This window comes from Glycine soja, chromosome 17, assembly GCF_004193775.1.
Source record: "Glycine soja cultivar W05 chromosome 17, ASM419377v2, whole genome shotgun sequence".
Taxonomy (NCBI): Eukaryota; Viridiplantae; Streptophyta; class Magnoliopsida; order Fabales; family Fabaceae; genus Glycine; species Glycine soja.
The window spans coordinates 16,893,793-16,916,869 of NC_041018.1; the positions used below are offsets into that span (position 1 = coordinate 16,893,793).

Sequence of the window (23,077 nt, forward strand, 5' to 3'; positions counted from 1 at the left end):
ACCTCCACTCCGTAGATTTCCATGAACCCGGGTATAGGGCCCCTTTTTTTACTCAAACCCGTGGGTGCTTAGAATGCAGTGTAAAAATGTGGAAAAGACAGCATTTATATTTACACAGTTCAAAAAAATGCACACACAAAGTTTCACAATTCCATAATTTCCTAAAATAGGCCTAACTCACAAAAACAGTCCCCAGTGGAGTCGCCAACTGTCGCAACCTACCCTTTTGCGGGCGAGCGAGGCGAGGCTCACGGGTGCGTCTTCCAAAGGAGGAAAATGCGCAGAGTCGCCACCAACGTTTATTTGTGGAAAACGTCAGAAAAACCGAAGGAAACCGGTCATGAAGAATATTCCAGATTCGGAAGTTGTATTTACGTTTGAGGAAGGTAGCACCTCTCACATTTGTCCCAAAGGACAACAGCCTTAATTTTAGAATTGTGTGAAATTGTGTACCTAAACTTTTATTTCTTTTTATTATTTTGAGGTCGACAAAAGCGGGGCTCTTGCTCCTACATACCCTCCATCGAAGAGAAAATCAGACCTACGTAGTTCTTTCTAAAGGGCGAATCAAGCGATTCTTTTTACTTGGAAGGAGGTCCTTTTAAGGCTTTGGACCTTAAAATGACCCATTTTTACTTGGTGAGAAAAATTGAGGTATCGAACCTTAAAATCCTTTTAAGTGATTTTTTGCGGATGAGCTTGACTTTGCGAGTTGATTTTAGCCTTAGTTTCACTTTAGTTATTAGTCAATTCAATTAAGAAAGAGAAATCCCAAAGAGAAACGTACGATGGATTTTTTTGGTTTATTTTACTAAAAGATATTTTTTGATTATTATATTATTATTTTAACTCTTTTTGGTTTCCAATGTGGTTACGGCATGACCGAACGGTCGGATTTCATTTTAACAGAAATTAACGGATATTACAAATCAAATGACCAGTGGAAATTTATTTTATTTTTTGATTAGGCGAGAAAATGACTTAAGTAAATGACTAAAGCACGTCAAAAGGGAGTACGGAAAGTAAATGAAACGAAAATAAAAGTACGCGAAACAAATGGGGACCACCAAGGGTACATAGAATGAATTGAAAAGTTCGATTTCGGGAACTTACCGGTTGAAGACCTAAGAACGACGAAGAACGAACGACGAACGACGAAGAACGGTTGAAAATCTTTGCAAAATCACCCACGGAAACGTTACGGAAGGGCCTTGGCTTAGATTTTCTTCACGGAAACAATTTTCCTCACTAATTTTAAGTGATTACGAAGTACCAGAAGGGCTGAACCCTTTCTCCTTCACTCCTCCCCCTATTTATAGGAAAATAAGGGAGGAGCTTGCCACCCAGCTCGCCCAGGCGAGCCAGGTTGCTTCCTCCAGAAGCAACCGCCTTCTGGAGGAACATCCTGGAAGGCCCAAGTGGGCCTGGTTGCTATCTGCACCCTTTTTTTTTACTAAATACACCCCTTTGCTTTTTTGGTGATTCTTTTTCCGTAACGTTACGAAACTTTACGAATTTCATAACGATACTTGTTTTCTTTCCGTAAGGTTACGGAACCTTGCGGGTCATGTAATTACTCCTTTTTTAGCTTTCAGAATGTTACGGAAACTCACGGATTGCGTAATGATACTTCCTTTTGATTTCCGGCATGTTACGGAATTTCACGGATTGCGTAACAATGTTTCCTTTTGATTTCCGGCATGTCTCGAAACTTCAAGTATTGTGCAGCAAAGGGTGCCAAGTACCTCGAAGCGGTCAACCAAAGGTTGCATGCCATCAAACAATGGTCCCCGGACGAAATTAGGGTATGACACTTGTCCATTTCAGATTTGGATGATTCCTCCAATCTGGATTGTATCTATTGCTTGAAAAGTCATAATTATTTTGCTGTTGTTGGTTTTGCTGCTGAGGAGGTCTATTATAAATGTTTGCAGCATAAGCTTCAGGTTTCTCATTGACTCCAGATTGATGCAAAGAAGGACAAAGATCTGTATGATGATCTGCAGAAGAACATAGACCACAAACTCTTGTAACATGTGCAGATTTTTTATTCATGGCAAGCTAAGTTACTAGGTTGACCAAGGCATCAAGTTTTCCTTCAAGCTTTTTATTTTCTGTAGATGAAGATGAATCCAAGGCCACCTCATGGACTCTTCTAAGGACAATAACATCATTTCTTGCACTGAATTGTTGGGAGTTGGAAGTCATCTTCTCAATCAAATTCCTAGCCTCAGTAGGGGTCATATCACCTAGGGCTCCACCATTGGCAGCATCAATCATACTCCTCTCTGTGTTGCTAAGTCCCTCATAGAAATATTGAAGAAGGAGTTGCTCAGAAATTTGGTGGTGAGGATAGCTTGCACACAATTTCTTGAATCTTTCCCAGTACTCATACAGGCTTTCTCCACTAAGTTGCCTGATGCCTGAAATATCTTTTTTGATGGCAGTGGTCCTAGATGCAGGGAAGAATTTCTCCAAGAACACCCTCTTAAGGTCATCCCAGTTGAAAATGGACCTGGGAGCAAGGTAGTATAGCAAATCTTTTGCCACTCCCTCCAGAGAATGAGGAAAATCCTTTAGAAAGATATGATCTTCTTGGACATCAGGGGGCTTCATGGTGGAACAAACAATATGGAACTCCTTAAGATGCTTAAGAGGATCTTCACCTGCAAGACCATGAAACTTGGGCAGCAAATGTATTAGTCCAGTCTTGAGAACATATGGAACACCCTCATCAGGATATTGAATGCACAAGCTCTCATAAGTGAAATCAGGTGCATCCATCTCCCTAAGAGTCCTCTCACAAGGCGGAGGTTGAGCCATGTTCTCAGTATGAAAATTAGTAGTCGAATGCTCAAAATCAAAATATTCAGAATCACCCTCAACAGAATGCACAAAATGCACAGAATGACCAGGATGCACACTATGCCTAACTAATCTATGAAAGGTTCTATCTATTTCAGGATAAAAGAGTTGTAAATCACATGGATTTCCCCTAGTCATGCACTATACGTAGCAAATAATGTGTTTCTCAACAAGCACCTAACAAGGGGGTAAAACTATAGCTATACTCAAACGATATCAAAATGAGCTGAAATTTTCTGAGGAACACCCTAAAATCATGAAAAGATAGCACATAAAATTTCAAACAAAAATTCAAAGTCTAACTATGAAAACTACCTAAGAAAAGTTTAGAAAAATAGGACAATAATACTTGAAAAAAAAAACTTAGTAAACGGCTGATTTTTGGAGTTTGCGAGACCCCAACCGGCTAAAGCGGGTTGCCACAATATGGGAAATTTTTTTTCTACCCCAAATGCATATATAATAATAGTCATTCTGATGCCTGGAGCAGAAGTTATGGCCGTTTTAAGTTTTGCTATAAACAAGTTCCCAAAATTTTTGTCTCTCTCAAATACTGCCACACCAAGTGCTCCTGGTATTTTTCACACAAAATATGGAGCAAAAGAAGCTACCACACAAAAAATCAGCCAAAAATAACAACTCTAACTATCAAAACAAAAATCGCTAATTAAATTACAAAATCAGTCGCTAATTCCCAGTCGCTAATCATTGTTCATCACTGTTCACAGCAAAACACAAAGCTGAAACAATCGTTGAAACAGTCGCTGAATCAGTCGCTAAAAAAATTCGCTAAATAGGGGATGCAACTGAAATGCAAAACAGAACGTTACACAAAATAAGATAACTAAACACTATTTTGAACCTTTGGCCCACTGCTCCCCGGCAATGGCGCCAAATTTGATCGAGGCCGTACCCGAATCAAATAAACATTAAAAATGCAGTATTTAGGAAGTGATCCTAGGTCGTCTCCCAACGAGCAATGGTCAACCAAATGTTCATAACAGATAGTAATTAAACAGTAATGAATTGGGGGGGGGGGGTTGTTTGTTTTTGTAAATTAAACAACGAGCAAATTTTAATTAGAAAATATCAGAATTAAAACACGTTGTTTCCCCTTGATTCACAAGCAAGTCTCTTATCCTAGGTTACGAGAATTTATTCTTTATCAGTTCAACCACTTAATCCAACCCTAAATTAAATTACTAAGTGAAATTTAACATAAGGCAATCATTATGTGATTAAGCAACACATACACCAATTAATCATGAACGAAACTAATCATTAAGCATGAACGTAAATTAAGCGCAGAGACAATTAATCAAGCACTAAGCATGCATGGATTAATAGCAACAAATATAGAGTAATTGGTGAAGAGGAAAAATTGATCATAATTCAATAGTAATAATAAAACCTCAAAGAGAGTTGTGCTTGATCCTCAAGAGAAAATAACGCTGGAGACTTAGTCTTCCATTAATCAGTAGAAAACAAAATTGCAGATTGAAGCAGAAAACGAAATTTTATTGCTACGTGAATAGTAAAAACTGGAATTGCAAAAACCTAAAATTATTCTTTCTCCCAAAATGAAAGAGACTTCCTAAACTAAAACCTTGGTGTTGTTATATAGGTTCTCAGCCCCCCAAGCTTTCAAATCTGTTTTAAGTCCAAGCTCATTAATAAAATAAAATCTGGACAAGATAAGATAAGATTTGATAAAATAAAATCTAGATGAAATAAAATCTAGATAAGATAAGATAAGATAAAATCTAGATAAGATAATATTTGATAAAATTGTCTGCTCTCTTCAAGTCCAAGCCCAATTCCGGATTCAAGCCCAATTGCATACAATTCTCCTAAAATTAAATTAAAAACACAAAATTAGTTCAGTAGGCCCAAATGATAAAACTGCATAATTAATTTGACAATTAAGGCTAATCAATAATTAAAATGGTAACAAAAAGGGTTAAGAAATAGGAGAAAATGATGACACATCAGTATGGTCATAGTTTGTTTCAACTGTAACCTGAATATTCTCCCTATTGGTATAGTAGTCATTTGATAACAAGTGCATGCATTTGTTTGCTAAACTGATTGTATTTTGCAAAGCAAAACTTGACTAGCTGAAGTGTAACAAAGCTTACTAATCTGGTTGCAACTCTTTGTAGGTTGATAGAGCTATTTCGTCTTTAAAACTTGAGAAAAACTCTTCTATATACTATCATTTTTGTTTCTTTTTTATTTACGTTTTTTACACTATAGCTAAAATGATATACATTAATTGTACAAACCAAGAAATTTCTTGTATTATAGGTGTTAAGATTTGCAATGTAATATCGATAGGAACAAAAGAGATTAGAGAATTAAGAACAATAACTACAAAGCAAGAAAAGTAGAAAGCTAAACTATCCTTTAGTATACATGAAATATAGAGTTGTCAAAATTGGCCTGATCCAATGGGCCTGCAGGCCAGACTAGACTCTTAAAGTAGAGGCCTAAAAAGAATTAGACCAATTTGGCCTTGCTCGGTGAGCCAGCCTGACCCCCTAAAATGCAGGCACAAAAATTACCAAACCTATTCAGCCTGAGGCACTACTATTGGCACTACAAATTTTGCTATCAACATTACCACGTTTGGAATTTAGGGGTGAGAAGAGAAAATTGTCCTTATGGTAGTGTTTCTAGTTAATTTTAAACATTAAAATGCTAACCAATACTGGTATGGAATCCATGACAACACAATGTATGTTTAGGTTACTCAACATACTCCTTCGGGTTCATTTTGCTTCCAAATTCATCCCCATTTGTCCCTTTGTTGCCTTTCTTAGATGCAGCATCCTTTATCAACTTGTTTAATTTAATTTAAAACAATTATAAGCTAAGAAATACTGGTATAGAATCCATGACAACAGAATCTTAATACTTTGATGCCTTTCTTTGATGAGACATCCTTTACCAACTTCTTTAATTTAATTTAAAACATGAAAATGCTTTGCCAATTCTAGCAATTAATCCATGATAGCAAAATCCTGCAACACTATTCACTTTGGTCATTTTCAAGCATCATTTATGCAACTATAAACTTGTTAACAGATACATATATGCAGCTAATCTGCTCTGGATAATTATGCAGAAAAAAGCCACAGATACATGTTATAAGCACTTGAAAATGAAAAGTTTGGTCACATACCCTTACAGTAAGATTTAGAAAGTTTTCAATCATCAAAATACACAAGAAACAAATTAACTCCCTGAATCGAAGCTTGAAATCAGTACCATAATAGTCCATATAAAGTTGACAGATTTTCAATCATGCAGCACCGACACTTCCATAACCCCCAAAACTTTAAATGTTTTATATTTATAAAGTACAAATCTTAATTACTAGTGATTGCTACAAGCTTCCCATTAATCTCCATCATCAATAACTTTGGTCTTCGATCTCACCAAAATTGAATCATTGAGTGTGATTGAGATTGGTAGTCATACAAAAGCACAAGTAAAATCTTCATTGTGAATCTTTACAATTGCACCTTTGTTAACTGCTGCAATCAACAATGGCATGTACCATACATGTTTCTTAAAAATAACTTGAATTTCGTATGGCATAATTGAGGCTTCATGTGATTTCAAGATATGATGATTTTGTTTTTGGGATATGACTTGTGAGTATTAATGCTGAATATGTCTTAAGTTTAGAATACTTCTCGAGTATTTAACATCTTTTATGTATATTAAAAGTTGTTTGCTCTATATTTGCTGTATCAGGTATACTGGCTGCTAATCAATTTGTTATATCACTAAAGTATTTGGAAGTTGGCGGTTCTGAGCCACTATTCAAGATTAATTGTTATGATTAAATGAATAAATTATGCCCCACTGCAAGTAAAAGGACTTAAATGTAATGCAATCAACAAATTATTTAGGGCTTTGCACCAGTATCCCAAATTGACTATTATGATTACATTAAGAAATTAGGCCACTTTCAAATAAAGAGGCCCAAATTTAATGGATAGGGGTACATATGAATCAGGTAACCCCATTGTAAATAACAAAACCCTCCTTATTTCTAACACCAGTTCATCCTCCATCCAAGTTGCTTTAACCAAGGGTCAACCTTTATGACATGAAACTTTGTCGTCTTTAAGTTGTGAAGGTCAGCAACATTTACACACATTTGGTTTACTTGAAGACTAACAAAATTTGATGCCTATTTTGTATGCCATCATATCAGATCATACAGAAAATGTTTAGACTTAAATTTTAGACAGAAAACAAAGAATCTTACTAAGTTCACCTTTCAATATAAATTTATACAGACAATTTGGATTAATCGATGTATTGAATCTTGAATTATCCATTTGGACAGTTTGGGAAGACTTTTTTATAGTTGATTCATATGTATAGGTACATTCTCTTTTGTACAATTCGAAGAAATTTCGTATACTGCATTTCATTTTGTTCTTCGGGTGCATACTTAACTGTGGTGATTGTTCAACATGTCACTGCTTTCATCTTGCATACCTAAAAATCAATGCGAAATGTTGCCGAAATTTTGGCAAATATAACAAAAGTGAGTTTAGAATGCATGAAAAATAACTTAATGATTCTGAATAGCAAAGACAAAGCATGGATCGAAGTTGGATGAAAGCATCACGCATTAGTGACGAGTATGAGAATGGGGTTGAACAATTCCTACAATTTACAGAATGTAATGCTGAAAGTTTGGGGGAAATTGTTTTTGTCCATGTGTTAAATGTGTGAATGGGAGACGCCAGTCAGTAAATGAAATTATATCACATCTTATATGTCACGACATCATTCTGAATTACACAAAATGGATATGGCATAGGGAATTGCCAGACATGCCAACTATTTCTTGCACTGAGCCGATTGATGAATGCATCGGAGATTGTATTGAAGACATAATTCGCAATCTTGGACAAGACTATTTTGAGCATGCACATGCACCTTTGTATGACAAAATAGAAAGTGATTCAAAGACACCATTGTATTCGGGGTGCACAAGTTTCACAAGGTTGTCAGGGGTGTTAGCTTTGGTCAACTTGAAGACAAGATTTGGGTGGAGTGACAAAAGCTTCATTGAATTGGTTGTGTTATTGAAGAAGATGCTTCCTGAACAAAACACATTGCCCAAAAATCACTACGAGGCGAAGAAGATTTTATGTCCTGTGGGAATGGAGTACCAAAAGATCCATGCATGCACTAATGATTGCATATTATACAGAAATCAGTTTGCAGAAATGCATAAGTGCCCCACATGTGGGGTATCATGGTACAAAGTCCAGGATAACAAATTTGTTGATGGTGCAAGCAAAAGCAATAGTCATTTAGCAAAGGTGTGCTGGTATCTTCTTATAATACCAAGGTTTAAGCGATTGTTTACTAATGGACATGAAGCAAAAAACCTTACATGGCATGTAGATGGCAGAAAAAGTGATGAATTGCTCTGACATCCAGCTGATTCTCCACAATGGAAGACAATTGATCGTCTGTATCCACATTTTGGAGACGAGTCAAGAAACCTAAGGCCTGGTCTTGCTTCGAATGAAATGAATCCTTTTGGTAACTTAAGCACAAACCATAGTTCATGGCCTATTTTGCTGATGATTTACAACCTCCCTACTTGGTTGTGCATCAACCAAAAATACACTATGTTGTGTATGTTGATAGCGGGTCCAAGGTAGCCAGGGAATGATATTGATGTGTATCTCTCTCCGTTGATTGAAGACTTGAGAAAATTGTGGGAAGTTAGGGTTGATGTGTGGGATGAGAATCTGTAGGAGACCTTCAGGTTACGGTCAATGGTGTTTTGTACTATTAATGACTTTCCAACATATGGAAATTTAAGTGGATATAATGCCAAAGGACACCATGCATGTCCTATCTGTGAGAGAAACACAAGCTTCATTCAATTGAAACATGGAAAGAAGACAGTTTATACCCGACACCAAAGATTTCTTAAACCTTATCACCCATATCGGTGATTGAAGAAAGCTTTTAATGGAAGTCAGGAGAATGAAAGTGCGCTGCAACCATTAGCTGGAAACGAAGTTCATGATTGGGTGATGACCTAAAAGAAGACACCATCTGACACAAACATATGGAAGAAAAGCTCAATATTCTTTGATCTTCCATACTGGTCTGATCTACATGTGCATCTAGATGTTATGCATATCGAGAAAAATGTGTGTGATAGTTTAATTGGTACCCTTCTTAACATTAAAGGCAAGACAAATGATGGTTTGAAATGTCATCAAGACCTGGTTGACATGAGAATACAAGAGCAGTTGCATCCGATATCACATGATCGTTAAACGTATCTTCCCCCAGCATGCCACACAATGTCAGCAACAGAGAAGAGATGTTTTTGTCAATGTCTACGGAGTGTCAAAGTCCCACATGGATACTCTTCAAATATCAAGAACCTTGTAGCCCTCAATGATCTGAAGTTGGTTGGCTTGAAGTCTCATGATTGTCACGTCTTAATGCAACAACTATTTCCTTGTAGCCCTCTTCATAGGATTAATTTGAGTCTCCCCTAATGGTCAAGGTGTGACTATGTTAACGGATGTACTTGGTTTAATCGCTCAAAATGTACAATCTCCTTGTGATAGAAAGTCAGCATGGCATAACATGAGTTGTGTAAGTACATTGATATTGGAAATGTGAAGGGGTTCTATATCTCTTTTGAAATAGTGAAATCATAATGTTTCTCTTATATGGTGTTTCTTTTAAAATGAGCTTACCCTTGGGTTTTATGTTGAATTGTGAAGATTGTGTCATTTGACAGGGAGAATATTATGATGTAGCTTTTGAGGAGCGCATGATTGATGGGGACTTGGTGGTGGACTTAGGGGCGAGATCCGACCATTGGTATTTTATTTATGTTTTGTCCTAGTGGGAACCAGCTTTGGGTTAAGATACATTCATTGATCTATGTTGTATTTATTCCCTTAATGAGACCATTACAATTTGTTTTGGGGGACTTGGTTTATGATGTTTTGATGTAGTACCTTAGGGCACAAGTACCTTTATGGTTCATGACTTGGGGACTTTTGTGTTTGATGTTATATGCATTGCTTGGAATCATGAAAAAATCTAACATATTTTCATTAATTAAACTTATTCAAGAGCTTTTAAACAGACTGGAAGTGAATCTTTCCGCATTAAAGTCTTTGTGTTTCATTAATGACATCCAAGGTTGTTACAAGATCTATGATTTTCATGTACTTAAAGTTATTAAAATAAGTTTTACATCTTCAATCAGTAAGAGAAGTTCAAAATAATTCCGTAAAATCTGAAACAATCACTACTTTAGAAGGATAACATTATAAACAACTAAAATCAAAAGTAAAGGATTCAAGTTACACTCCTTTAATTTGTGTTGTTTACAATATTCATAATAATATTCAATTTGCTTTTAATTTCTCATCACTTTTAATCATTGTAAGTAACAAAAATTTCTTGTGACTATTATTTACATTGGAGTTGAGTTAATTATAAAAGACTAAAATGAATCTTATAAAAGTAAATGATTAAAGCAAATTTTAGAAAAATGAAGGACAAAAAAACATTAATTTTAACCTTTTTTTAATCACAAACTCGTCGTATTTTTCAATATTTTTATTATTATTTCCCTCTTCCTTTCTCCTTCTCTTCTCTATCTTTTTTATTTTCTCCATCAACATCTCTTTTCCTTTCTTCTTATTATTCCAACATCAAGCCCTCTCTCTCTCTCTCTCTCTCTCGTTCTCTCTCCTCTCTTTTCTTTTTCCTATTGGAGAGGAGAGGATCCAAGTTCCTCTTTTTTCCACGTAAAATAGAGCAGGTTATGCGTAGGAAAATGTGAATTAAATCCCACTACCGTAATTAATTTCACAATTATTGATAAGTTTTAAGAATCCATTTTACCAATTTCTATTAACAACATATAATTTTAAATTTTTATTAATATATTTTAACTTCAGAAAATAAATATAAAATATTATTTATCTTTTTAAAAGATAAAATTTGAAAATTTATTTTGACCTTGACAATGATAATTCCTTCTCTTACGTATTACTGAATGCAATGAGGAACTCAAAGTTGCATAATTTTGTGGAAAATATTTGTAAAAAAATCCACATCATGAATGTTTTACATCGTGAGTGTGTCATGCTAAAAGAATTTTGATCAGTAAGTCACGCTACAAGATAGGATCATCAAAGCATCACAAATGAAAAAGAAGAATAAAAATTAATGATTAGAGAAACTAACATCTTATGAAAATGCACACAATTAATGATCAGATAAACTATAACATTTAATGCAAATAAAGGATGATATTAACTTTAATATTGATATTGTTGTTGTTGTCTAGTGTATTGTGTTTCTTTAAAGGATTAGTGAACATAAGCTAATAGGACCTAAAAAGAGTGTCTAAAGCCCATTAAGGGGTTAAGCCCACCCAAATCCCTTTATCCACCTTAGTGTTATGAGAGAGAGAGGTGTTATGTTTATTAGTTGTTAGAATTAGAGATAAAGAAGGAAAAGAGAAGAAGATGAGAAAGGAAGGAAGAAGGAAGTTAGAGACTCAAGTGAAGCTTTCCTTGTGCATGTGTTTAGGTGAGTGTTCTTCATGTTATCTTCCCCAATCCCTGTTGGTTTATGAATTATCTCTCTTCTCTTTTACCCCTTTTTTGTTTTTCTAAATTAAATTTAAATAGTAATTAAAAGGCATATGAAAGAAAATAATAATTAATGTTACAATAAAAGATAAAAAACATTTTTTTAATTTTTTTTACACAACAATTATTGCAAGACAATGATAGTAATAACAAACAAAAAAGAAAAAAATTAATGACGAGAGAAGTTAACATTTAATGAAAATGCACATAATTAATGATGAGAGAAGCTATAACGTTTAATGAAAATAAAGGATATTATTATTATTATTAATATTTTTGTTGTTGTTGATTAATGAACATAAGGTAATAGGACACAATTAGTGCACAAGGCCCAATAGGCCCACCCAAATCCCTTTACCCACTTTCAATGTTATGGGAAGGGTGTGTGAGAGAGATTTTAAGGTTATTAGCTGTTAGAAATATTAAATATAAAGAAGGAAGAGAGAGGAGATAAGATTGAAGAGAGAATAGAAAGAAATCGAAAAAGGAAGGAAGAAGGAAGTTAGAGACTCAAGTGAAGCTCCCCTTTGTGCCTCATTCTAGGTGAGTGTTCTTTCCCTTGTCTTCTCCAATCCTTCTTGGTTTATGAGTCATCTCTTTTCTCTTTTTCCCTTTTCTCTTTGTTTCCCCAAGTTAGGGTTTTGTTTTCTATGAACAATTGAGCGTTGATTGTATGAATCAATTGAAGTGGGTTTTTGGTTGTTCTTCAAGTTCTTTCCCTTTATGATTTGGATTTGGGAATTCTTGTTTTATGCTTGTTATATTCAATTAATTATTGATTTAAGTACTTTTGGGCTTGTATTGAGTGTTGAGATTTGTTTTAAATCAATTATGAGTGGTAGAAATAGATTTGAATTGATTTGGCACTACTAGAAAAATAGGTTTTTAACATCGGTTATTAAGGACTTTCAAAATCAATTATTAACCGATGTTGAAACTACCGATATTAAAAGTATCAACGTTAACATCAGTTTTTTAAAAGTCATTGTTGTTTTACCAAAAAAACTAGATAGGTTTTTCTAAAAATCGATGTTTTTTTTTTTGGTTTTTTTAACATCCTATATGTTTTTTTAATTACCATCTATAATTATTCATATCACAGCTTATCAGTCAAAGTTATAAAAACTCTAAAAATAAACCAAAGTTATAAACAAAATATACCACAAAGAGTACTTATAAAAAAATTTCCCACAAATGTTTTCAGGATGTTCCAAGCATCATTTCCCACAAAATATATCACCAAGAGTTATGAACAAAATTTTTACAAATATTAGTATAGTATAATGTACTTTAATTACAAACAAATCCAAGATAAAACAAAGTTAGATGTTGCATCTGGGAACTCAAATATAGCTTGCAAATTTTGTGATTATGCAAAAGTCCTCCATTCATAGCAAATTTTTGCATACTTCCTCCAATGATTATAAACAATCCTGCATTTCATAATCCCTTTCAGATTAGGATAGGTGAATCCTACAGCTTTCATAAATGAGTACATGGTACTCGACATATTTTGAAATTAACATTAAGTTTCCCTTATATATGTATATGATTTTAAAATTTGACAGATAGAGGAGTGCTTAATTACTCACCAAACTGCTAAAAGTCACTTTGTACTCATTTAGCAAGACTTAAAAAGTGATTGAGTTAGGAACTTGGTGGTAAAAGGAGTGCCATATAGGATAAATTTTTGGTTCAGAGTTGCTTTTGAAGATGGTCAGGAAGAAAACACTATGTCCAAAATGGGTCATGGTCACTTGATGATTTTCTATGAGTCCATAGAAATCTCTTAGTTATGTCCATCCATCCAGTATAATTGGGTTCACCAGATATTGGTTGTATGTAACAGAGTTCATGTTTCCATTACTGTATAGTAGATGCCAACTATACTCTAGTTCATCCTTCCATCTTACAGCAAAAGACCTACTCACTTCACCATAAGGCTACATTTAAAGTAAACTAATATAAGCAATACTAATATGTTATATAATGTCATGTTTATTAGAGATTAGTCTTGAAATTCGTAACTTGATCCATAATATGAATTGTGTTGAACATTTCCTCTGCTTTTTGTTAATCTTCATCATCGTCATAGCCATTTCCTTCCAGTTGTATTGATCTTCATTCATCATTTCTAAACTCCATTTACAATATAAACATGACATCAAGTAAATTTTGTCAAACCAACTAAATCCACTAATTGGTCCATGCAAAAACTGACTATGTAACATGCTTATCTAGGAGCTTACTCCATGCAACATATTTATAGCAATGATGTCTGTACAAGTAAAATGAAGAGGTAGAAACTAAAACCCTATTAGGTAACATTTATAGTTTGTAAAGCAGTGCAGTAGCTTTCGAACTCAACTCTTATATGCGCCAAATGGCAAAGTGCCTTAAATATATACTTCAAGATAGATTTTGACTACTATATGTTTAAATAGTGAGTCTTTCTACATTCCACATTTATATTTACAAAGCATGATAGATTTTCCATAACAATATGATACCAATACATTTTCATTGTACAATAAGAACACAGTGGGCAATGATATTTGAAAAAGACTTGAAGAGAATTCAATCTCTTGAACTCACATGATGAAATTTTTTAATAGATTCATCTGTTTGTATATTGGATGCTAGCTCTACATACAAGATTTTTTTTTCCTAAGGTGGTCCTTTAAAAACATTGGCGAATATTGTTGTAAAAGAATTTACACCCTAACAATCTTTAATCAATCTCTTTTCCTCCCAAATCTTTATTCACTAGACAAAATAGGTTGTCAAGGTAGCAAGGAGAAAAAATCAAAGACATAATTTACTACTTCCTATGGATCAACCGCAATTGGTAGTAGTAGTGGCAGTGACAGTGGTGGTGGTGGTTACAACACTGTTCTACAGTCACCGTACTACTAATCAGGTTCAACAATCAACACAGACATAATCACAGACTAAAGAAAACCTAAAAGTTTATCCTATAGTGTAGAAAGAGGAAGATACACACAATCCACAAAGATTTGAGAGAAAAACATACTAGAAGTTGTCGCCACCACTAAGAGACCAACGAGAGTGGGACTGAGAGTAATAGTGTCAACCATAGTTTCAGTGTCGCGAGAGTGAGAAAGGGTTCGTGGGATTAAGGTTGCCAGAAGCGTGAGGGAGCCGAGTTGTGAGCGAGATGAGTGAAGTTCCAGAAACACGAAAAATATTATCAATAGGATAATACAACGTCAATTTTTTCCAAAAACCGATGCTAACGAAGTCACATTAGCATTGGTTTCTAAAAAATGGATGTTAACCAACTCACTTTAACATTGGTTTTTCCATAAAGTGATGGTAACGAAGTCACATTATTTACGATTATGCCATTGCATTTTCGTTTACATCTGTTTTTCTATAAAAGCGATGTTATTCTAACGATGTTAAAAGTAAATTTTCTAGTAGTGTGGGGATGCATGGGTTTGCAAAAGATCAAAATTCGTGCACTGAAGGTCGCTAACCTCACTTAAGCAAGCTATTGCAACAAGGGTTAGTGAGTTTTTTCCCTTTCTTAAGTGAGTAGAATACCACGCTTAAGCAAGCAGTGTGGTCAGAATCAGAAAAAAAAGTTGTTTTCATAAATGGTGTGGCCCTAGATGTAGCTAACTAATTTGTTTGGTTTCACATTATTTGAACTTCAAGATCAAGAGATACTAACCAATTATTGAGCAAAAGTCAAGCTGTCAAAATTGTGCAATTAGGTTCTTTTTTATTGTTTGTGGAATTCATTCTTCATGCATTTTTTTTTCATATTTATAGCCCCCTTTTGTTTTTTTGAACATTAGTTAAGGTTAATAGTTTCATGTAGGTGAACCTAATGTAACAAATTTATTGTCTTGAAACAGTCAAAAAAGAATTCAAAATTGAAAATGATCACAATCTTGGAAGAATAACATTAACCGAAGATTGAGAGACAATGGACTAAAATGATTTTTCTTAAAGATAAAAAAAACAATAAATTTTAGTAAAAAGATAAGTACAAAAAATGTATTGTTGGATATTCAATCCTATCTATTTTCATTTATTTCAAACATATTTTTTACCTAAGTCAACTAATCTTTCATAAACTATACTTCCTCCGAACCTAAATATATTTAAATTTTTTTTTCCTAAAGTGTCCTTCATTAATAAAAAGAAGTCATTGCAACAAGAATCACAATTAAATAATAGGTATTTTTGGGATTATTAATGTCATTAAATAAGGTCAAAGTAATTAAAATATGCTTATATTTAAATTCATTGTTTTTGGTTACTTATATATATTCTTGACATTCTTGAATTTCATTGGGTGATGATTAATAAAGGTAATAAATTTTTATATGTTTCAAATTTTAACGCATGCAAGTATGTTTTTAGCATTCAAACCTCAGACTATTAATTAAATTAAAAATACTTGAATTAACTATTTACCATTTTTGTTATTCAAAGAAATTTGACTAAAGAGATAACGGGAAACAAGAAAACTACTAGCATGATTACTAGAAAGGTTTAAGGCTTAAAAAATAAAAAAAATTAAGACTTAAATATGTTTTTCATCCCTTGAATATAGGAGCATTTTTATGAGTGATGTTCCTGTTCCTCTATTTGAATCGATATTCCCTTTTTTAATAACTTTGAGGTGTGAGGGGGAAGGGTTTAATTTTATATGTATGATTTGAATGTTGTGATTTTTGAAGCACGTAGTCAATTGTTGAATTCGATGTGATTACGATGAGAGTTCAACTAGGAAGATGTGGATCTTCGTTGCTAATGTGTAGCTTATTGTTTATCCTGTTTTGTTCGGAAATATGGCTAGGGGGATTTGTGGAAAATTGGAATATTTAAAGATCTAGAAAGATTTAGCTAAGTGGATGTGTGGATTTTGGTGGCTTGAGGCTGAAGAAGATTGAATTTGGTGAAATGGGCCGTGGTTTTTTTTTTATTTGACAATCTTGAATTTAAGTCGGTGTTGACTAATAAAGGCAATAGATTTCTGTATGTATCAAATTTTAACGCATGCATGTATGTTTTTAGCATTCAAAGCTGAGACTATTAATTAAATTAAAAAAAAAAACGAATAAACTATTTACCAGTTTAGTTATTCAAAGAAATTTGACTAAAAAGCTAACTGGGAAACAAGAAAACTACCAGCATCACTACTAGAACGATTTAAAGCATAAATATGTTTTAATACATACATAACCTCTAATTTGAAATTACAAACACAGACAAAGGAACTCAACAGAAAACAAAATTTATCCATGGTTATGCATATGCCACAGGAATTTGAAACATATTTTATCCTTACAAATATTATGTTTAAAGATGCATTTCACATGTCATTCTGATCCATCTTTTAGTAGAAGAAATGATTTCCATTTCATTGGCAAAATGTTGCTTTACATTACCACTCATGGCTGAAATTGTGCTATTATATAATATAATGTAAGTATTTATTTTTTTAAATAACTTTAGCATGCTGAATAATATTTTCTTTTGGCTGATCTCATGCAGGTAGTGTGACTCAATACTTGAGGCCACATTTATTTGAATCTTTTTCCTTCAGAAGAGTACACTTATCTACAATGAATCCTCAAGGTGAATCATGGATTCCTCTCTTGACCATTTATTTGTTTGCAATCTTTAACTACTGATCCAAGGTTCTTTTTGTGAAGGTGACTCTGATGGTCAAACTAATACCAACAACAGATCAAACAACGAAAACGAAATGATGCCTCTTTCACCATTTGAAACATTGGAGTTGCTTCCTTTATTTCCGCTCTCACCAGAAAATGCAGGGCAAGTAGAAGATATGCCTGGAGCCGATGATATGGCTCCATTGCTCGGACAAGAGAGTACCATGTTTAGACAAGTTGGAACTTCGGTTGGGACTCCTTCATTTAATTTGCCCCAGAGGCTCAATCATTTAGAGCCAAGGCAATTAGTATCTGGATATGAGGACGATAATGGTAGAGTTCGTAATGAAGCGGTTGTGTACCACCTTCTGAATGACCAAGCTGGCCCTTCAACTTTGAGACCTTCACAGTCACAAAGATTGAACTACTCTGGTGGAGCAAGTAGCTCTAGAACTCATAACTATCATAATCAAGTGCAAGTATTAGGAACTGGAGTTCCACCTTACGTCCAACATGGACCCTCGTTGTCACCACTACCATCATATCCTTCTGCGGAAGAGAGAAGAAGGCTTTCATCTTACGTATGCTCAATGATTACCTTCTTATAATTATCTCATACAAAAATCTGATTTTAACACATTATTTTACATGTTGAATGTATTTTTAAGTTGTAAATTTTATCACTCTTTGTCTTTCACAGTAGATGTTGAATTTTTTCTCTGTTTCCCATCCTAATTTATTTGGTAACTATTTTAGCATTTACTTATTCTGCTGTTTTCATTTTTTCTCCATACAGGTTCACTCTATCCTAGAAGCTCTACGCAGTGGTCCATCCGCTGTAATGTTTGATATAGATTTTGACACAATGGTATGTGCATGCTCTAACAATCAAATTCTACATATGATGGTTCAAGTTTAACCTTAAAAACATCTTGTATCTAGACCATCTTAATTATATGATTTAACATTATTTCTAAGTGAGGGATAAAAGGAATCACAAACTTATAGGTTATACTAGCCGAGCCATCTTAGCTGTTTTCTTCCTTTCTTATCATATATCATTTATTTCATCTATCACTTTCTCTTTCTACTTTTTTTTTCATGTTATTCCTCGTGTGTTCTTTATTAGTATTATCCATATGAGGTAATTAGGAGGCGATCGATTACTCGCAATTTTATATTTTGCTTTCACTTTTCAATTACAAAATTATCACTTTATTTTCATTTAGTTTCTTGTTTTCAAAAATTTGTACAAGAAACAATTGAAAATATCTTTTATTTTGTTTTATCTGTATATATATTTTGAAAATAGGGAGCATAAATAAAATAGAAAACAAAATTGCAAGCAAACTCTCCTTTAATTTCTACTATTTACACTGTTCTCGATAATATTCAGTATGTTTTTAATTTCTCATCACTTTTAATCATTGTAATTAAGAAACGTTTCTTGTGACTATATTTTATAGGAATTCAGGAGCATCGACCACGCACTTGTGTCACAATATGGGTTTCAGGTATGAAATATAATGGAACAATGATATTAATGCATTTATTTTATCATCCATTTCAATTTCACATTATTCTTCATATTTGTATGATAAGTGTGATAAGTGATGTAAAATAGAAAGGAAGGAAGAAATAAGAAAATAAAGCATTTGAAACTTCTCAATGGGTTTGATTTCTATTTCCATAAAATTGCCACAGCTGCACTTGAAACACATTATAATGGGCATGTTCACCCTCTCTTTTAAAAAAAATAAAAATAAAGCCAATTTTTTTCAGCCCATGTTGTCTAGAAATCCCAAAAAGTAGAGTCACATGTTTTTTTAATCTGTTATAAAATTTAGCAATCTTTTCATATTTTTTTCTTAATTCATCAATTACCTCATTTTGTAATTGCAGTTTAATTCTCCAAAATTACTTTCTCCATCACTTATAGATGTGGCATATCTATGAAATTGGTCTGTAATATCCAATCCTTATTGAATTAATACTCCTTCCCTGGCACCAAAAAAACTTAAAGAGGATATCACTCGTCTGACTATTTTTCCAAGATTCTTTTAAAATCTTCCAAAACTTTTGATAAACTTGGAAATTGAATTAGGCCTATACATTTTGGAATTTTCACAACTCCAATTTGCCTCCTCAGTCTCCTTTTCCTCAAATCTTGCTAGCAATCAACATTTCATTATCCATCAATGAAATTTAAATGAAATTTATTTCTTCCAGAATTGGCCTTTTCCATTTGTTTTCTGAAAATAAAGTTTGAAAAGTTGCTAATTTCATTTCATTTCATGATTTACCTCCTCCTTCCATTCTCCTTTTAATTTCATCCTGCTTATACTATTATATATATTTTTCCCAATCAATACTTCCCTCACCTCCTCCGCCACCTCCAATTTAATCTCCTATAACTTATGTTTAGAATTTTTTAAATATTTAGGAAGCAATTAATGCATGCATTTGTACTTATTTTCCTAGTGAAGTGTAAATTTTCATTCTAGTTTAGAATAAACTATTTGGGTTGATTATTGTTCTAAAAATTATGATTTGAAGCAGAACCCCGAAGAATTTGATGCATTACCCCAGGGACTTACTGTCGAAACGATCGTGCAGCACCTGGAGAGTGAAACTTATGTGATTGTTAATAAGGATGCTCCAGAAGAAGATAAGGAAAAATGCCCCATTTGTCTGGTGAGTCCTGCTACATTTTGATTCATTTCAGGGTAACCAATATATATAGTATTTTGGGTGGTTAACTCAACACATGAAACTCTTTAATTATAGCGGTGAAAATAAATATTCCTTGTCTCATTTCTACTATATAGTGTTAATCAATTAGGCTATTTCTCGAATCTAAATAGTATTTTTCTGCTTAATTATTATTAATGTCATTGTCTCATTATATATACTCTCTTTTTATGGATATCGCGTGCATGTTCACGTCTTAGTGTTCTGTTAATCATTCTTTTACGAAATTTGTTTCCATATGCAGGAAGAGTTTGAAGAGGGAAACTTAATTGGGAAGCTTCATTCTTGTATCCACAAGTATCACCGTCACTGCATCCGACAGTGGCTTTTGTGCAGGAACTTTTGCCCAGTGTGCAAAAGAGTTGGGCTGGAAACCAACAATAATGTTAAAAGTGAAGCTACAGCAGCTGAAGTTAATATTAATGAAAATGACAATGACAATGTTTAGTTGCTTCCATAGAACAAACATGTTCATGTAATAAGCGAGTACATATATGGTGCTTGATGACTTATGACCTTAAACTCTTGCAAGCTTCTTTTTTTTTTCAACAGATGTTTTTATGTCACTGGGTCTTTGAATGACATTAGAGGAAGTCATTCCAAGGCCCCAACAGAACCTAGCTACTTTGTTGTTACTCCTTTATTAGATGCTTTGATGCTTGAACTTATTTGCTCTTCTCTAGAAGTATCGACTAGTTTTTTGAAGTAGATGTATATAATCATTTGATATTATTTTAGACAAGAGTCATAGAAACTTGCGTCTTCTCTTTTTATGAAACTCAAAGTATCATCCCAAATTCATTAGTCCAAAGTAGGTTGGCACCAATGAAGAAGAGAATCCTATGCCTCAATCCCACATGGTATTATTAAAAGAATAAAAAAGAGAAAACGAACAAACAAACAAGGTAGGGACCAAACCAAACTCACCATTAGGAAAATCTATAGCTGCGATGGTAATTTTGAAATTACATCAAAGTTTTTGGCATCATTTCTTTCAAAAACAGATGTTGAAATAGCTATTTGACATCATTTTTAAAAGAACGGATGCTGTTATTAGATTTTCAAAGATGATTTTATGTAATTGATCTTATGAGGTGTTAATAAACCCTTTTTAGAGTTAAACTCTTGCACTCCCTCTCTCTGCAAATCTGGGTGTGGCTATCATTAAAATTAAAAAAAGTTTGGGGCTTTATTCTTTGAATGGTACAAATTTCCCGATGATCTGCTTGGAGGGAGTATGATGGTTTATGTTTGCATTCTACCAGGTCAAGGTAAAGTGTCCTGTAAAAATTTGAAGTATATAATAGGTATTTTTTTTCTCTGTTTCTTGTTTATTTTTCCTTTAAGAAAATGAAATGAAGATTTTATTGCTCAAAACTGAAAGACCATCTTCTGGGAAGCTTCAATTGGAGTGCTTGGAAGATGCATGCTCAATCTTTTAGTGTTACAATTGCTTCTCAACATGTTGAATGGCATGTCAAATCATTTGTAGGAGTTACATCGGACTATATCCCGGGATTTCTTGCCTGTTTTACAGCAGCTTTATCTCTGCCAAGACCAGGGATTTGAGTGTTGTCCATGCTTCTTTTAGTTGTTCTCAAGACTAAAATTTGTGTGTTTTTAGTTTTTTTAAGTTATAAATAGCATTCATTTTTACAATGATAAATTTAGGGTCAATGATTTATGTGTGTAAAGCTTTTGAAGGTACGAGGCTTTCGTACTCCAAGACATTGCTTTTTGTCATTAAATGCATTTTTGTTATTCTTTTCTAAAATTATTATTTAGTTTGTAATTCAAAGGGTATAGGAGTAATTCTTGTATAAACACTCATCTGCCACATCATCTTTACAAACACCCACTAAAAATTTAAAACTCATTTTTTTAAAAGAACTAGTTAAAATAATTGGAATGGAAATTTCATCCGCACTTCGTAGACCACCAACGTGCCCAACATCATCCACTGCAATTGATGCTCCGTCAGATCTCTTCATTGCCTCACCTTTTGTGAAGAAGGTTGTGGTCAACACCTCTCCGAGCCGCCATTGTCGTTTCCTTTGAGAGTCACCATTGAAATCTCCTCCTCCCATTATCTGCATTATTTCTTCATCCCGCTACCATCAAAACGGTGCTCATCGAGTTGGTGAAGTGCGGGATGAAGGTTAGTGCCTTAGAGACATCGATAATTGGGACAAAAAACATAAGTTCTATCGCAAAAGAAAACAATATAGTTCAAGCCATCGGAAACAGGCAAATGTGAATTTCTCGTGAAGTTGAAAGAAGAAGCAAGCTATGAAGGGAGCGCAAAGTTGATTTTTCCGAGGCCTGCCATGTCGGCGACACCATCGGTGAAGCCACAAAAGAGGAAGGATGGCGCGTTGAAGAAGAGGGAGGGAGGAGAGAAGTCGTCGTTGCATGTAGTGTCGTTGGTGAGGGAGCATTGGGTGAGGTGTAGTTGAATGTCAATTTTTTAGTTGGTGTGTGCAAAGATGACCTCTTAGGTGAATGCGTATACAAGAATTACTCAGGTATAATACCTATTATACCCATTATCTAATCAACTTAATCTTTTCCCTTCTAAAATATTTTTTTGCATTTTCTTTCAACTAATTCTATGGTGTTTCACAATTAGGCACTATAGAGGCAGACTTGGGGAAACTAAATGCAAAATTGCAGGTAATCAGATCTATTTTATTTTCTCTTGTTCATTTCCTCTTTATAATGATTTGTCGTCGAGCAAACCACCTATTCTAAGGATATTATTACACTATAAAAATAAAAGCATAATAATTGACATGCCGCATTTATATATAAAATATATAAACCAAAATTATGATTTAAATATAGTATGCATTGTATTGGCCACTAGGGTTGACTCTGCTCTTGGTAAGCTCCCTCTAGTTCCCCCAACACCACAACCCAAGCCTCTCTTCCAACCACCAAATTTGAGATTTCTCAAACTTTTTCCAGATCTGAGATATGAAATTCATTTTCATGTGAACAGAGGACTTCAAAATTGAATATGGCACCTTATCCCTACTTCTGTCAGCAACGATGGCATCGTCATTGCTGAAAGCAAGAGCTTTACATCCATGAAGGGTTGAGACTCCAACCGTACATCACCGG

The 23,077-nt window shown here is 33.9% G+C and overlaps 1 protein-coding gene across 1 annotated transcript; it reads left to right on the forward strand.

Annotated features, from left to right (window-relative positions):
* The first annotated feature begins 11,969 nt into the window (after positions 1-11,969).
* On the forward strand, positions 11,970-20,622 carry LOC114392181 (probable E3 ubiquitin-protein ligase RHG1A). Its single transcript, XM_028353229.1, has 7 exons — positions 11,970-12,092; positions 17,082-17,165; positions 17,243-17,784; positions 18,000-18,071; positions 18,670-18,717; positions 19,763-19,897; positions 20,199-20,622. The coding sequence occupies exons 2-7, from the start codon at positions 17,153-17,155 to the stop codon at positions 20,400-20,402; spliced, it is 1,014 nt and encodes a 337-aa protein (XP_028209030.1). The 5' UTR covers positions 11,970-12,092; positions 17,082-17,152; the 3' UTR covers positions 20,403-20,622.
* Positions 20,623-23,077: the final 2,455 nt, after the last annotated feature.

Bases quoted from the DNA above. Each gene is read 5' to 3' on its own strand.
- LOC114392181 (XM_028353229.1), top strand. The intron at 17,785-17,999 runs GTATGCTCAATG...TTCTCCATACAG, and splicing joins GAAGAAGGCTTTCATCTTAC to GTTCACTCTATCCTAGAAGC. The intron at 19,898-20,198 runs GTGAGTCCTGCT...TTCCATATGCAG, and splicing joins AAAAATGCCCCATTTGTCTG to GAAGAGTTTGAAGAGGGAAA.